General features: G+C 46.1%; 1 protein-coding gene across 3 annotated transcripts in view; it reads right to left on the reverse strand.

Moving 5' to 3' along the window:
• SPG11 (spastic paraplegia 11 (autosomal recessive)) overlaps positions 1-15,235 on the reverse strand; it is a 29,245-nt gene extending 14,010 nt beyond the window's left edge. For 2 of the 3 annotated variants that reach the window (XR_001878289.1, XM_017836204.1), the window contains exons 1-22: positions 14,973-15,235; positions 13,923-14,107; positions 12,934-13,161; positions 11,802-12,000; positions 11,090-11,227; positions 9,927-10,390; positions 9,554-9,699; positions 8,942-9,074; positions 8,689-8,844; positions 8,068-8,246; positions 7,752-7,928; positions 7,266-7,337; positions 6,719-6,846; positions 5,905-6,083; positions 4,973-5,180; positions 4,272-4,475; positions 3,476-3,582; positions 2,516-2,661; positions 2,023-2,184; positions 1,592-1,658; positions 984-1,149; positions 30-235 (exon numbers count right to left, since the gene is read on the reverse strand). Coding sequence is in view for 2 of the 3 variants with exons in the window: in XM_017836204.1 (XP_017691693.1) it covers positions 30-235; positions 984-1,149; positions 1,592-1,658; positions 2,023-2,184; positions 2,516-2,661; positions 3,476-3,582; positions 4,272-4,475; positions 4,973-5,180; positions 5,905-6,083; positions 6,719-6,846; positions 7,266-7,337; positions 7,752-7,928; positions 8,068-8,246; positions 8,689-8,844; positions 8,942-9,074; positions 9,554-9,699; positions 9,927-10,390; positions 11,090-11,227; positions 11,802-12,000; positions 12,934-13,161; positions 13,923-14,107; positions 14,973-15,196 (3,874 nt within the window). In the remaining variant the exon portion in view is untranslated. Of the gene's footprint in view, positions 1-29; positions 236-983; positions 1,150-1,591; positions 1,659-2,022; positions 2,185-2,515; positions 2,662-3,475; positions 3,583-4,271; positions 4,476-4,972; positions 5,181-5,904; positions 6,084-6,718; positions 6,847-7,265; positions 7,338-7,751; positions 7,929-8,067; positions 8,247-8,688; positions 8,845-8,941; positions 9,075-9,553; positions 9,700-9,926; positions 10,391-11,089; positions 11,228-11,801; positions 12,001-12,933; positions 13,162-13,922; positions 14,108-14,972 lie in introns of those variants that run through there. The other variant, XM_017836205.1, reaches the window with a different exon arrangement.
• Between the last annotated feature and the right edge of the window lie 633 nt (positions 15,236-15,868).

Genomic DNA, 15,868 nt, shown 5'->3' on the forward strand with positions numbered 1-15,868 from the left:
ATTTCAAACCAGACAAAAGACACCCTTACCCAAAGAGTCTCTGATCTGACTGTGATGAGATTCCTCATTTCTAGTTCTGTAGCTGAAAATCATGTTTGCAACTTTAAGGTCCACCCTGAGCTTGAGGCTGTCGAGGCCCAGCAGCTCCAGAAAACACACACAGGCTGCTCCGACTGCAGGGGCTCCAAAGGAGGACAGGGCTAAAACATGGGCCTCCTTCCCTGCCTGCTGGATCCTGGGACAAAAGGAACACAAAGCATTGTTTTGTACGTTGGTTTGGAACCAATTTCCAACAGGAATATTCCCCAAGCAAACCAGCATCTACAAAGTTTATGTGAAAGGTAATTACAAAGCAAAAATTTCATATTTATAAGAAATGTAGGTATGACAACGAAGCCTAACAAAAGAGAAACTCATCTGGTCAGAAATGATGAAGAGGAACAAACAGTGACTAACACACCAACCAGGCATTCCAGAAAAACTGACTTGTTCTGATGTAACTCCTACCAATTCTGAATTTACTTAATAGTAAATTTAATACATGGAAGATGTGTAATCTGGCTGTATCCTTTTGAACACCTGATTTTGAAGCTTCAGTCAGAAAATTTAATTCCATCAACCTCCAGTACATTTTTGCCTTATTAATTTAACTAAAGAAGTGTCACCCTTTGGAAATGTCAAAGAAAAGGGGCATCTTTTCCCTACAAAGTGGTCCAGGGGCTCAGGTTCCCAAAAGAAGAGCCCACCCGTGTTTGATAAAAGTGGAACACTTCCCATTCCTTGCTTTCCTTGTGCAGATTTTATTTAGGTATCACCTCCACCCAGGTGATATTTCTACCCTACTCAGTGCTGGGCTGAACAGACTTCAGGACACCCAAAATTTCACTGCTCACCACTCGTTTGCTGCCGGGGAGGATCAACGTTCCCCCACGTGCTCGACTCTAACTTCTAAAGAACTCTCTGTCAGCCTGGAGGAGACTTACAGCTGTTTGGGGGTTTTGCTCTTCACCAGCTGCTGCGCCAGGAACGTCCCGAAGGCGAAGGAGGGCCGCCCGTGGTGCAGGTACCAGAGGAAGTCCAGGCTCTCCAGCACCGCGTGCCTGCGCACCAGCGCGGGGTCAGAGAAGTGGGGCAGCTCACTGGGGGCATCTGGGGAGAGCAGCAGCAGCAGCATGAGCTGACTAACAGTTGAATTAAACACCAAAAAATGGCTTCTAGCTACAAGACATGACATGGCAATCAAATCCCTTTCCTCTGCTCCCAGTTCAGACCTCGGCATATCCAAATCCCACTGAAATTCCACCTCTCAGTGGAAAATCAGAACTCTGGATCCCTTCTGACACCCTCAGCTTGCTTTTAAAAGGAGACATTGCTTTTCTATCTTAGATTTAGAAAAAAATCTGCCTGTGAAGATCTTAATGTAAAAAGGTAACTTGTCTGGGATTTCAGTTTAAAGCACAAATCTAGTAAATGACACTATTTTTTTGGTGAAAGAAATGGCCTTTTCAGTCCCTTTACCAGCCAAATCATTCCACTGGAAGGTATTTTTTTCTAGGCCAGGAAAGCATCTAAACCTTGACAAGGAGCATACCTGATGCAGCAAGAGTGTTTGTGGACTGCCAGCCAAATAATTTCAAGGGATCAAAGGGAACTAATGACTGAAAAATTAAAAACAAAATACATTGAGGCAGCTTAAGAATTTCCCATCCTTTAACTCTCAGTTCTATTTCTCTTATACTGTTGAAAGCATTTCAAAATTTAAATATTTTCATTTCTGCAACATTAAACAACTTTCTCACTGAACATTGCAAGAATATCCCTCCCTGACATTCCAGGGCTGCTCGAGTTAAACGCTGCAGACTCACAGCATTTACACACCACTTTAAAATTAAACTGTTCAGAATGGAGCCATAAACTTAAGCTCCAAACTAAGGATTCCAAGGAAACATGGCCCCCACCCTCCAGGTTTTAGCTGAAACAAGCTTCTCTTTACTTTTCTCCTGCCAAAAAGCACTTTGGTACCTGAAGAAGGTGGTAGAGAGAGATGTCAGGTGGCAAAATTCCATGAGCAGTACAGGAGGGAAAGAGAGCAGCCTTGAGTTTGGGGTAAGGGGTCAAGGCCATTTTTAAGAGCTGTGGATCAACTTTCTTTAGGGGTTTTTCTGTATCTTCATTCTGAAGAACCTATATTGCAAGGAAGCAAAGTTAATTAATTAAGAAGAAACTGCACTAAGATAATAACAGAACAATTTTTGAATGTGCCAAACTCCCTCAGGGGAATTTGACATGCAGTGACAACAGAGAAGTATAATTTTTTTTCCTGTAAAATGCTTTTAAGTTGTATCAGACACATCTGCAACAGCACCTGATGTTTCAGGTGACTGTGCTGTGTATCAAAACACCCTCTGTGTCAGTAAATTCTGTTCCAACACGTGGCTCACTGAGCACTTTTCTATTAAAAGCAGAACTCCTGGTTGCAGAAGAGCTGCTGAGGGATGTGGTGCCCCCCCAGTACCTGGTCAATGCCCCCAGGGCAGTACATGGTGGTGGCCAGGGCCAGCAGGGTCCTGCCCTCCAGCAGGATGCTGCTCACACTGGCCTGGTTGCTGGGAATCAGGATCTGAGCGTTTGCCAGACTCGCCTGGAAAATCATCCTTGGATCTTAACAGGAAAAAAAGTGAGATTTAGTTTCAAGCAAATCCAGTATTAAATCATTAATCACACATTACAACTGTTCTCCAACTACGAAAAATCCTGAATTTTCTACCTTTTGTTGTTAATACTGATTTTTCTCAATTTACTTACAAATACAGACAGGCTGATCTGAATTTTACCAAGTTTCCCCCAGTTTCAAACCACAGTTTTGCCTACACAGATTGACTGGGATTGAGCCCCACAGTTAAACACTGAGTTGGTTCAATTCTTTATCCTACACTGAGCACACTTTCTAAAAAAAGCTTCACTTGGGCTTATTTCTATCTTTTGTTAATCTGTGACTCCGCAAAAGATGAAATGTTTAAAATGTGCAATGAGTTAAGGGCACAAATTCTACTGATTTGCAATGACAATAACAAGAAAAAGCAGAGATATAATCCAAGGGCAGAGAAGTCAAAATGCACCAGAAGGACTAGAGAAACGTTCCATTTTAGTGAGATGTGCATTTTCTTATGAATCCTCCTTCTGATCTACCTGTTGGGAACATAATAAAATTGGGGGTAATGATGATCACACACAAAATAATGCTCACATATCTACAGCCTCCAAATCCTTCTGCACAGTTTCAGGAGGAAAATCAAACCCTGCACAGTTTCAGGAGGAATTATAACCCAAACTTTAGAGATGGGGAAGTGATGAACACGGAAGTGATTTGCCAAGGTCAACAGAAGGTTTTCAGCAGAGCAGAGGATTTAATCCAGCTGTGCCCAGCCCTCAGCTGGAACAGAACCAGGAGCCCCCTCTGGAGGGAGATTCCTACCTCGGGGATTACTGGCAACCCCTCGGCACTGCACCAGGAACTCAAACCAGGGATGTGCTTCGTGCAGCTCCTTGTTATCCAAAATAGGGCAATTTGAAGGGGTTAAGCTGGAAATAAATGTACAGCACAGTGAAAACTCAGTATTTGTAACCACCCTCTGCCCCAGTGTAACACAGCATTAAAGACTGGGAGTTATGCAAACTAAAATTGATTAGACAGGTAACAAAAAATGACTTGCTGGCTTTTTTTCTGGTCCACTTTTACCTTCTTGATAATTTCAGTGTTAGACTGGAGTTACAGAAATTTTAATTGCAAAGTATTCATCAATTACAAAGTATTCACACAATTCTGATGCCTAACATTGCTTCCTCCTTCAAATCCCAACTTATGCTAATTTAGATGGAAACCAGCAATCTGTGAATGTATCAAGAATGAACTCACCCTTGTGTTCAAGTGACAGTTTCTGAATTCTCTAAATTCTGAGTTTATGAAGAGCAAGTTGTCTTGGCTCATTTTACATTGTATTGCTCATAGCATTATACTAATTACAACTGTAATTGTTTCCTTTGATGACTGACACACAAATTAATATTAAGACAACCTGAATAAAACTTCAAAATAACAGTTTAAAACCTCCCACACTGCCCCACAGATTTTGCTAACTGACACTGCTGTGATCCAGGAGGTCCTTGTCAATAGACAGGAAGGGTTGAGGAAAACTCTTACCAACAACTGTTAAAATTGTGTTCCATTCTTTAAACCCACATGGGATTTGAGGGATGGAAAGCATTCTTACCTGTAATAGTCCAGGTAGGTGTATAACAGGTACTGCAAATTGTGCTGTAAGCAGTGGAGGACAAACTGAGCATGGAAGTCCAAGCCACCAGCAGAGCTGTATTCTGGGACAGGGTGAGGATTTTGCAGGACTCCCCCAAGGCAGGACAGTCTTTGGAGCAGGAGCTCAAAATCCTCCAGCTCAGAACGGACAAAAATTCCATTTCTGTCAGAAAGCAGAGGAAGCACAGACTGATCAGGCAGTTTGCTTCTCAACACGTTCTGAAGGGTGTTTTCAGCTCAAAATTAAAGCAGACCCTTCCTTCTCAGAGATTAACTCACAGCTGAGGAAAACACAATGTGCCAAAATATGTCTGATGGTGCTCAAACAACACTGTGGTTACTGCAGGTCACTGCAGACAACAAGGTGTGAGGAGGGCAATCCTGTGTGCTCAGAATTCCCACTCGCACTGCAGTGGGCATCAGGAACATAATTACTGGGAAAGATCCAAGGGCTGAGGGAAGATTTCTCCCATTTTCAGTTAACTGAAAGTGCAAGACTAAAATTAAATTTTAAAGGATTTGTGCTGTTTCCAAAAAGAGCTCTAAATACAATATAGAAATTAATATGTATCAAAGATTTTATTACCTTCTCTACCCATCTGATTATCCTGATTATTCATACAGGATAGAGAGTCAGTGCAGAGCACCAAGGGCACATACCTGGCCAGCTTGTTGAGGATCTCATGTCTCATGTAGCTGCTGCACAGAGTGTTCTGGTCAACCATGTCTGCAGTCAGAGGGGGCCAGGCAGCTGCTCCACACGGAGCCTGGCCAGGCTCTGACTCCTCAATCCAAGAACAAACACTCAGCCAATCGTGCTGGGCTGTCAAGTGCATCCAAAGCACCTCAGGACTGCATGTCTTGAGCTCTGTGTTTCAAAAAGGCAAACGGATGAAATCAGCACAAACACTGCTGAGGGAAATACTGATATTCCTTTACCTACGGAATCATGGAATGGTTTGGGCTGGAAGGGATCTTAAAGCTCATCTAGTCCCGTGGGCAGGGACACCTCCCACTAGCCCAGGTTGCTCCAAGTCCCGTCCAGCCTGGCCTTGGACACTTCCAGGGATGGGGCAGCCACAGCTTCTCTGGGCAACCTGTGCCAGGGCCTGCCCACCCTCACAGGGAAGGATTTCTTACCAGTATCCCACCTAACCCTGCCCTCCGGCAGTGGGAAGCCATTCCCTGTGTCCTGTCCCTCCATGCACTGATTTTTAATGAACAGTTGCAAATAGGATGCTGAGATGAAGGATATTGTTACAGCTCGTCAGAGCTTTATGTTGGCAAAGCTGGAAGTAACACCACAGTGCAATGAGCTTGGGAGAACCTGGCAGAGCAGGACCCACTTACAAGTGGCCATGCCTTAGGCAAGTCCCTTTCAGCTAGTTCCAAACTTTTCTCTGCAGGAAAAACACAGAGCCAGGATGCAGCAGGATAAAAACCCACTGTTAGCCATTTCACTGCTAAAAAGTGCCCCACTGTGGCACCTCCCACTCTGGTTCCAGCAGTGCCAGTCCTACACCACTGCAGTGTACCACGTCAAAGACAGCCTTCTGGTTCCCAGTTCAAGTCCTCATTCCCAGAACACTTGCCTTGGCGTGGTTTCCTGGGGAGAAGAATCATCTCCTGCATGGGCTCATCCCACCACTGAGCCCAGTCCAACATGACCCGGAGTCTCCTGCTGGGGGCCCTGTGTCTGTCCCAGCCCAGCACCGAGTCCAGCACTGCTGTGTGTCTGCAGAGGTCCTGGTCCTTCCTCCAGTCACTGAACCTGCAAGGGAGGATGGAATTGGGGTGTTCTTTATTGCTCTTTTAATAAGCAGTCACCAATCTAACAAACAGAAGGTGATGAAAAGGTCAGCGAGTTTTGCCACTCCATTCTGAAGAGCTCTGGAAGTGCCAGAGGGACTGACTTTGAACTAAAGGTTTGAGAACCAAAGAATTACCTCATTTTCCCAAAACTGACATAGCAAATGGTAAGTATTGCAACATTTTTACAGTTATTTAACTGTAAATGTTTTTTCTAGGTTAGTTTAGCTTGCTATATTATGGGTATATATCAAAATCAGCATTCCATACAAATGTTTGATTAATAACTCTAATAATATCACTTGCTATTAAAACTGTTTCATTTATGGTGATGACATGAGCAGAAGGGCTCTGTTACCCCAACAAGACTAAGCCATGACTTGGTCTGGAGAGAACATGACAGCAACTGTTACATTAATGAGGAAATTACTTCGTCCCCCCACTAACCCTGATTTCTGCAAACAAAGACCAGTGTGAAATTAATGACATTGAGACTGTATTTGTTAGTGCAGTAAATCACACAGAATGTAGAGGTCAGCACATTTTAAATCCTATTAACATTATTAATTAATAATTAAAACTGTTAACCCACGTTACCTGGCAAGAGACTGAATCTCTTTATTTTCCTGGAAGGATTCCGAGTAAAAGCTTTCAACCTGATGCACAAAGTCTATCATTTTCTTCTCTTTTTCAGAAAAATAATTTTCTTCCCGTAAAACTTTCACCTTTAATTCAAATTAAAGTATTACCTCCAATTGTCATTTTGATCTACTTTTAATATATTTAAGTTGTAAATGACCCTGCAAGTGCAAACAGTTACCAACTGCAGGAAAAAATGCTGGAAGCAGAGGGCAACACACTTAAAGGACAAGAGGACTTGCACACATTCTGTGTGCAAGGACACGAGAACTAAAGCACAGCCACAACAAGGAAATGACATTTTAACCCATTTTTACTTGAACTACAAATATAAAGGAACATGGGCATGGCACTGGCATGTCTCAGTAACTGCACTGCCAGGATGCAGGGACAAAACCTGCCTGTCTGTTCTGAAAGTGAGTCCAGTACCCTGGTTTCCCTCAGCACAAACACACACAAGGTTCAGACCCGAGAGCTGGACAAGAAGAGCCTTTGCTGCACTTACCAGCAGATCTCTGACGTGTCTGTCCTCTGTGTAGAAACAGATCTTGTGCAATTCCTGCTTCACATCGAAGCCCTGGCAGGAAAGGAGACACCCATTGCACACAAACTGTAAAATGCAGCTGCAGAGGGATGGAATAAATGCACTTGCTTCCCTTCCAAAGCAAGCTTGTGATGTTCCCTTCAGCCCCTAAAGGTGTCACAGTAACCCAGGGATGTGCCTGATGTCTCCAGCACATCTGGGTACAAACCCTGTGCCCTTTAACACCTCACCTGCCAGAACTACCTCCACACTTGGATCATGATATCACCCCCCACAAACAGGCTCCCTCAGCCTTCTGAGGGCACCACTCTTTCAAACAAGTTAATTTTCACTGCAATACCTGAATCTGGTGGAATCACATCCACAGGACCCCTGAGCTCCCCACATTCCCAGCATTCATTGACTTCATCAGCCACAAAGTGTGAAGAACCAGAGGACACCTCTCACCATATTTCTGAGCAGCTCTGAGGCCTCTCTGGTGTTGTCCTTCAGCAGACGGTCATAGACCAGACTCAAACCTGCCTGAAGAAATTCCTGCAGGTTCTCAGCAGGATGTTGATGCATTCGGAAGAAGATCTGGGCCTCTGGCATTTTGTTGCTTAAGATGGCCTCAGCAATGACCTCCTAAAGCAGAGAAGCAAAGGAACAAACTCATCTATCATCACTGTTGCTGATCTTTTCTCCAATACTTTAGGAAATTTCCACATCAGTAATCTCAGATACACTTAATAAGAACAGTAAAAACTGGATGACTCATTTTTACCTCTGGTGTCAGTTTTTCCCACACATGGCTTTCTTCTATCTCAGGCAGGTCTTCATCCAGATCATCTCCTGTGTGCACTGGATTGATTTGCGGGCGAGGATATTTTCTCAGGAATTTCCTCAGTTGAATAATGTAATCAGTCAGAATATCTGCAGCCTTCTGCAGGAACTCATCGGGTTCTGCCAAGAGCATCCAAGACATCAGTTAAACAGGAAGGGACAAGACAGGATTTTTGGTGTCTGGAAATGCTGAATGTTCTCCTGATTGATCAACAGAAACTTCACCAGCTCTCTCACCTGCACAGGTACTGCCAGTGCCCAGCACTCTCTGCAACCTGTCAGGACACAGTCACAGCCCCACCAGTGCTCCCTGCCCTCACTGGGGTGTTTTACCCCTCAGGGACCAGTAAATAATAACTGAAATTTTTTATTAATCCAACCAATTATTAGTCAGGTAAGTCCCATTTAAAATGCAGGGATGAAAATCTTTCATTCGCTCATCTCTGGCATTTCCTTGTGTTAATTCTGGGCCAATGTAAACTTTTAATTAAAAAAAGTTGCTGTTCCCACTTCACTAAACAATAACACATTGCTAGATATGACTCAAAAGGAGTAACCTTACCCTCTGTGTGCACAAAGATTTCTTCCAGTTGCCTGGTAAGGAAAGTCAGGGTGAGGTTCAGGAGCTGCTCAGAGAAGTGTTTGCTGTGAGGCTCCATATCATTCTCTTGGATTGCTGAGCAAAGCAAGTTTAAAGCTGGCCTGAGTTCTTCCAAATCTGCAATGGTGACAGACAAAGATAAAACACCTGCAACTGTGCCAGAGAGAAAGGCAGTTCAGCTGAAACCTCTGTGCAGCTGCAGGGACTGACTTACTTCTCAGGTAGGTCTGGGACGCACCATCACTGCACTGCCCAGGCCCAGAGCAGGGAGCAGAGAGGCTGAAAACACTTTCTTTGCTTTTTAAAAATAAGTCCACTGTGTCCAGCTGGCGATTTTCCAAACCTGCCTAGACAAACACGCAGGAGAACAATCATGCATGGATTCTAAATTCTACACATGTTGTACACTTACTGCTGGTTCTCCCCTGGCTTTATAAGAACGGTACAGCAAACCCAAAACCTAGTTCCAAAGACTTCTTTTAATATTTGACATTTTGCAAGAGGTCAAAAGCTGCTGCAGAAATGCAAATTGTCAAAAATGCTTTAGGGTCCAATCAAGAGGGATTTTTGAGCACTGCTTACTTTAAAATTCTGGTTTATTTTATTAATGGGCATTCACTTCGTTGTGTATTTCTACTTTTGGGTTACTAACCTGCCCTACTTGGGGCTTTATTGTTTATTTAATAACTAAACCACTTCTTTTTGCCCCAGGTTTAAAGAGTACTTTTAATTGTGTCTAAAACCACCATTAGCATTGCATAAGCTGTGTTCATTACTTGAAAGAAGTACTTTTGTTATTTGTAAGGCATGAAGCAGCTTTCCTTACCTCCAGGGCATGGATGGGAATGGAACATCGCTCCCATCCATTGAGGTGACAAACGGAATCCACGACTCCAGCACTGCCAAACATCATCAGCCTGTTCAAAAACTCCTCTTGGGTCACACCAAACAGAACTAAGGACAGACCACGCTCTAAAGAAAAGAATCAAACCATAATAAAAGATATTAATTATTAAAGCATTTCCATCCACTGCCTCTCTTCCCAAAGGATGACACAAAGCTGCAGCGGGTCTGTATGGCTTTGACCCGAGCAATGCAAGAGCCATGAACCAACAGCAGCCAGGCAGAAAGGAAAGAACACCACCAGAACCCCCTCCAAAAGCTGTCTGAGAACAATCCACGAATCCATGACCCCTCACCTGTGAGCAGCAGGCACAGTGGCACCTCTGCACTGCACTCCACGTAAACACTGTTTGTGCCGAAGTGGGAACACGTCACGTCTTGGGACTCAAAATCCCAGAGAGCAAGAGACAACCCCATGTCCTTTGTCACCACCACAAACACAGCTGTAGCTCCAGTGACCAGTTTGCACTCCAGTTTCACCACTTCTTGTGGTGCTGCCCCAGGGATCTGTGTCCACTGCTGTCCCGCAGCCCTGAGGTCTGTGCCGTGGCTCTGGAGGGCTCTGGAAGCTGCCCAGGTAACAGCCCGTGGAACAAAGGCCACCATCTTCTCTGGATCCTCATAAATGTCAGGATCATGATCTTCAAGGTGGGTAAAAAACTGATACCAAGGTAAATTCAAGTCATTCCCCAGATCTGGAGAACCTGGTCTTCTTCTTCTTACTCTGTCCCACAGTGAGGACAAGTGTGCCTTCCAGGACCTGGGGAGAAGAGACCAGGTATTACTCCAAGAACAACGCAGATAAAGTTTCCTCAGTTAAATAAAATGCATTTTAAGCTTAGAAAATCCATCTAGCACCTTTTAACCTTAACATGGACTGTTTGTTTCTATTTAAATGCTCTCTGCAGCCAAGCTGAGTGATCCCAGCTCCATTAGATGACAACATTCATGTTTACCCTTTTTCGTAGAAAATTTTCTTTTCCTCACAGAAAATGCCCCCTCAGTTAAAAAAATTTAGAACCAAATTAATTCTGGACTTGAGTATTTTATTACACTTACATCAAGTTATAATTAACATGTTTTTTCAGTATTAATACCCCTAAGGTTCACAACCAGTTAAAATGTTTTACATGAACACAGAGTATTTTGAAGGCCACACATACTCATTTGTGCTAAACAAGCAAGGAGATGTTAAGTCCTTAGGATACAAAAAATCTGTCTATAGTGTTTAAATGAAAGGTAACTCCTTATCAGCAATTACTGTTTGGTAGCTGTTTAATGACACATGTAAAGTTCTCTCAGCCCGTTTGCAAACATCATCCTCAATTCAAAACATTTAGAGCAGAATGAGCTGATTTTACTTATCACAATTACAACTGAAAAAAACCCCGGGATTTATTATCAGTGATGTAAAGGAAGCAAAGCCCAGCCTGTCCCAGGCAGGGCTTTCCCTCAGTACCTGTCTGTGCGGAAGGGTGAGGGCAGGAGCTCCATGCTGTGCTCAGAACTGGCAAGGTCATCCTCATCCACTCCTTCAGGAGGCTCCATGCAAAGACTTTCAGGATCTCTCTTACAGAGCAAATGCTCAGGGAACTGCCTGTAAAGAAATAAATATTAATTTTCACCTCCCTCTTGAGATTTTTTTGCTGTTTAACCCCTCCAGGAACCCTCAGCAAAGCAGCTTCCTCTCAGGTCAGCAGCACTCCCAGGGAGGTGTCCAGGTGAGCCATCAAACCCTGGTGCTCCTTCCTCTCAGCTACAACCTGGCCCTAATTTACCAAGCCAAATCAGCACAGGTGTATCAGGAGTTTAATAATCCCAGACCTCCCAGCATCTCTAAAAGGTGCTGCCACCCACCCTCGGCACTGAGAACACCTATCCTAATCTTCCTAGGAAAAACAGAGAGTCCAATACAAAGGTTTTCTATTTGTTAACATACTTAATAGATAAAACAAATAGATGTTAATAGATAAATTTTCTTTGGTTAAAGTGATAGAGTGCAAATTGGAGCAAATAATAAAGGACAATGTTTAAATAAATGGGAAATTTCTGCTCTACCACAGGGCCAGAACTCAAAATAAAAAAGTGACAGCACCTCAACCACTGCAGGACCAAGGCCAGGCACCTAAGGTCAGCTGAACCCAAACTCTTCCTTCAGGAACCCACCATACCTGAAGTAGCTGTTGAGCTCCACGGAGAGGGCACAGTGGGCAGCACTGAGCACCACGGCCACGCTGAGATCCTGGGACACCCTCAGGGCACTGAGTGGGGATGGCAGGGCTGGGCTCCTGCCCCCAGCCTGCCCCCCTCCCTGGTACAGGGCTACACTGATCCTGCCTAGGCTGGCACCATCAAAAGAGTCAAATATGTCTTTAGACAGCGTCAAGGAAAACCCCAGGGCTCACAGGCTCCAACAAAGGAGTAACACAGAAGGGGCAGATGGTGAATTTTGGGTAACTTGTGGTCCAGGCCAAGCTCTGCCCCACAGAACATGAGGAGTGTTTGTTTTCCAAGAGCATTCCAAGCTCAGCTGGGATCAGCAGAGGATTGTGCTGCACAAACATGCCACTTGTGCCACTTCAAAGGAGTCAAGTGATACTTGGAGTGACCTGTCCTGGCATTCTGTGGGGAGGAAAAGGTACCCTGAGCTCGCTGCACTGCTACAGGGGCAAATGGCCAGGCAAAGGTACCCTGAGCTCCCTGCACTGCTACAGGGGTAAAATGGCCAGGCAAAGGTACCCTGAGCTCCCTGCACTGCTACAGGGGCAAAATGGCCAGGCAAAGGTACCCTGAGCTCCCTGCACTGCTACAGGGGCAAAATGGCCAGGCAAAGGTACCCTGAGCTCCCTGCACTGTTACAGGTGTCAGAGGCAATGGCCAAGCACAGGGGAAATGGAAGCTCGTGGAACAGCCAGGTCTGAGCCCCTGCCCAGCACAACACACACATCTGGCTCCCCAGCTGTGACTCCCTGTGTGTCTCTGGAGTTTCAACTTTACTCAAGGAATTAGCTGGCAGTAGATGTCAGTGCATTATACACAGACCCACGGAGCAGAACCACTGGAAAACATTAATCCAGTGGGAAACAGATTTCCAGGGCTGTGCTGAGAAACATTTGATACACAACTATGGCATTTTCACTACAATAACCAGGATTTTGCTACACAACCCTTTTTGGAAGCATCTTCAAAACAGATACTTAAATGTCTTTAAAGAAATTTCTGCTCAACCCTGCCAGAAAAGAAAAACAACTTTGTTCTTCCCGATCATTTCCCCTGAGAGCTCCTCTCTCCTGCAAAGGATACAAATCCAGCCAGCACTGTCCAACAGGAACAGGATCCCTCTGCAGAAGCAGGAATCTGTTATTCTCCCCAAAACCTCTGGAGGCAAATCCAGGGTGAAGCAGTCACAGGTCTCTGAGGGTGAGTCTTCCCCAGGAAAGGTCAGATGCACAAGGATGAACTGGTTGAGCAGAAGTTTGCACTTGTTGTTTCCGAAAGACAGAATCTTCACAGAGAAAACTGAAGGTAGACCTGTAAATTTAAACATGTTTTAGGATTACAGCCAGCTGGGAATTTTGATTTGCAAAGGAACCCCAAGAAAATCACAGCTCAAATTCATTCTCTCTGCTACCATCTTAAAAAAATTGGGATTGGGGAGGGGAGTTTGTTTTGTTTTAAATCTCACTCTCTATGTCACTGATTTTAGAACAGTTTCCTAAAACTTTTTATGTGTTTTTTTAAGTGGACAATACTGTGAAGAACAAAAAAATCATCCCAAAATAATATTTCCACTGAAAATAAAAGCTACAAACTTTGGAAATAAAAATATTTTAGGAAGGCAGACTGTTTAAGAACATGTAAAACACCAAAGGTCCTGCAAAGTGTAACTGTACACTATGTTTGCTAATCATAAAACATAAGGTTAAACACTTAATCAGTCTCTGCTGGGTTAGTGAGGAGTCCTGTCTCTGTTTTCTTACCATCAGTTCCAATATTAAAGGGGAAATTTGAGAGGGTAGATTTGCTTGAACATGCTTCATTAAAATTTATTTTTAATTTCATATCACCCAAACTCGTGACCCTACAACAGTTTAATTCCCTCTACCAATGTCACCTTTGAACATAGAAATGTCCCTTTTAATTTTCCAGTCCATTAATCCTGCTGATCACTCTAAGTCAGTGTAGAAGTACCTGACACTTCCCTAGTGCTCAATCCCACTGCCTGCATTTGTCCCAGCACAGAACCAGACCAGCAACAATTTCACAAAAGGAACACACTGGAATTTACTCACTAATGTTTTTAACTTCAAGGAGCTTTTTAAGTGTCTCTTCCTTACAACTGTGCAGGGAGGTTAGGCTGGACTTTCCATCTTCTACAGAGAGTTCATAGACAAACAGTCCATGACTTTGTCCAAGAGCCAGGAGTTTTGACTTGTTTTCTTGCAAACCATCATCTTCTGTGTTCTCCCACATGAAGCTGGAGATACAACATCCAGGAGGGTTATTGGCTTTATTTATTCCCTTCCCACATTTCCCACACTGACGGTTCTGGCCGCGCACTGATGAAGGGCAGCACCATTTAACCTTCAGATAAAGACTCTGCTGCTGTCCCCCCGTCCCTGCCAACACCACAACACCAGATCTGTCCCGCTGCTCGGGCTGAGAAACTCCCCCCGTGCGTCTCGGACCTGCCCCGGGTGGGTGGGAGGAGGCACAGAGGAACCAGCTCAGGGTGTGCAGAGCAAGCACAGAGCAGAGCCCTGCAACGGCACTGAAACATTCCCACCCTGGAATGCTCCAAGCCAGGCTGGACGGGGCTCGGAGCAGCCCGGGATAATGGAAGGTGTCCCTGCCCGTGGCAGGGGTGCCACTGGATGGGCTTTAAGGTCCCTCCCAACCCAAACCATCCCCTGACTCTGTGGTGCTCCGAACAGTGCTGGTGTTGCTCAACACTGCAGATGTTCAGAACTCAAACGTGACTGCGGTTTTGACTCAGCACTAAGAGCCACTAAAGCGGGTCACAAACACCACGTGAGTGACTGTCACCCACGGGGGCAGGACTGCAGGTCAGGGCACTGCGGGGTCCGAAGAGACGACCTGACAGACAAATTCCCTTTTCGTTTGCTTTGGCTTTTTGATCACCCGTAGTGAACTCTCCCACAGCTACACAAATCAGGAAATGTAAAACAACGTCCTCTGCAGCACCGGGGCGTTACGGAGCCTGTCCCGCTTCGGGGCAGGTTCGCAGCCTCTCAGCCCCCGCACCCCCGACTGTTCGCTCCCCCGGGTTCCCCAGCGCCGCACCCGGGGGTCCCTCCGGCCGCCCGTGCCCCGGTACTTACTCAGCCCAGTCCCCCGGCAGGGCCGTGCCCAGGGCCCGCCCGGCGCCGCCCGCCGCCAGCGGCTCCACGGAGATGCCGCCGGTGGCCAGGAGCGTGCCCAGAGCGTCCTGGGCCCTGCTCAGCCGCACCCGGGCTGCGTCCCGTGGAGCTCCCCGCGGCTCCAGGGAGCGGGGCACCAGGAGCACACGGAGCTCCCGCAGGGCCATCGCCGCCTCCTCCATCATCCTCCTCCTTCTCCTCCGTCAACCCCCGCCCGCCGCCATCTTGGCGGGGCAGCACCTCCTTCCGCCCAGCTGACCGGGCCGCCCAGTGCGGAGCCGGGACTACAACTCCCAACACACACCGCGGCGCGGGGCCTGTGGGCAGGGCGGCAATGCACGCTGGGAGATGTAGTTCCATGAGCCCCGCGGGCGAGGGCAGTGCCGCTCGTGTCTGTGAGCGCGACTCACCGTGTATGTAAACAGAATTCTCTGCATATTTAATTCCCTATCTTTAAGCAAAATTTCCCGTGTTTTCAGCAGAATTCTCTGTCTCTGCCTCTTCCTTTGATCTCTGTTGCGGACGGAACTGTGGGTTGGACGGGCGGGTTTATGCGAACTTCAGTGTAAAAATCTTCCCGCTTTTTACTCCCTCGCGCGCTCGGTTTGTGGGAACATCCACCCTGCCCCGTGCGTACGACAAACAGCGCCTCCTTTCTAACCCTGACTCTGTGCTTAGAGAGCTGCTCAAATCCCGCAGCGCCGCCGATCTGGGGCTCTCCCGGGTCCCTCTGTCTGTCCCTGGGGTCTCCCTGTCCCCACCCAGGACAGCGGGGGGGGCGGGCCCACACTCAGGCCCCGCCCCTTAGGTGGGACCAGCACAGCACCCTCCCCGCCCATTGGTCAATCCCCTCCCCC

The sequence above is a fragment of the Lepidothrix coronata genome, unplaced genomic scaffold (assembly GCF_001604755.1).
Source record: "Lepidothrix coronata isolate B3197 unplaced genomic scaffold, Lepidothrix_coronata-1.0 Scaffold272, whole genome shotgun sequence".
NCBI classification, from domain to species: domain Eukaryota; kingdom Metazoa; phylum Chordata; class Aves; order Passeriformes; family Pipridae; genus Lepidothrix; species Lepidothrix coronata.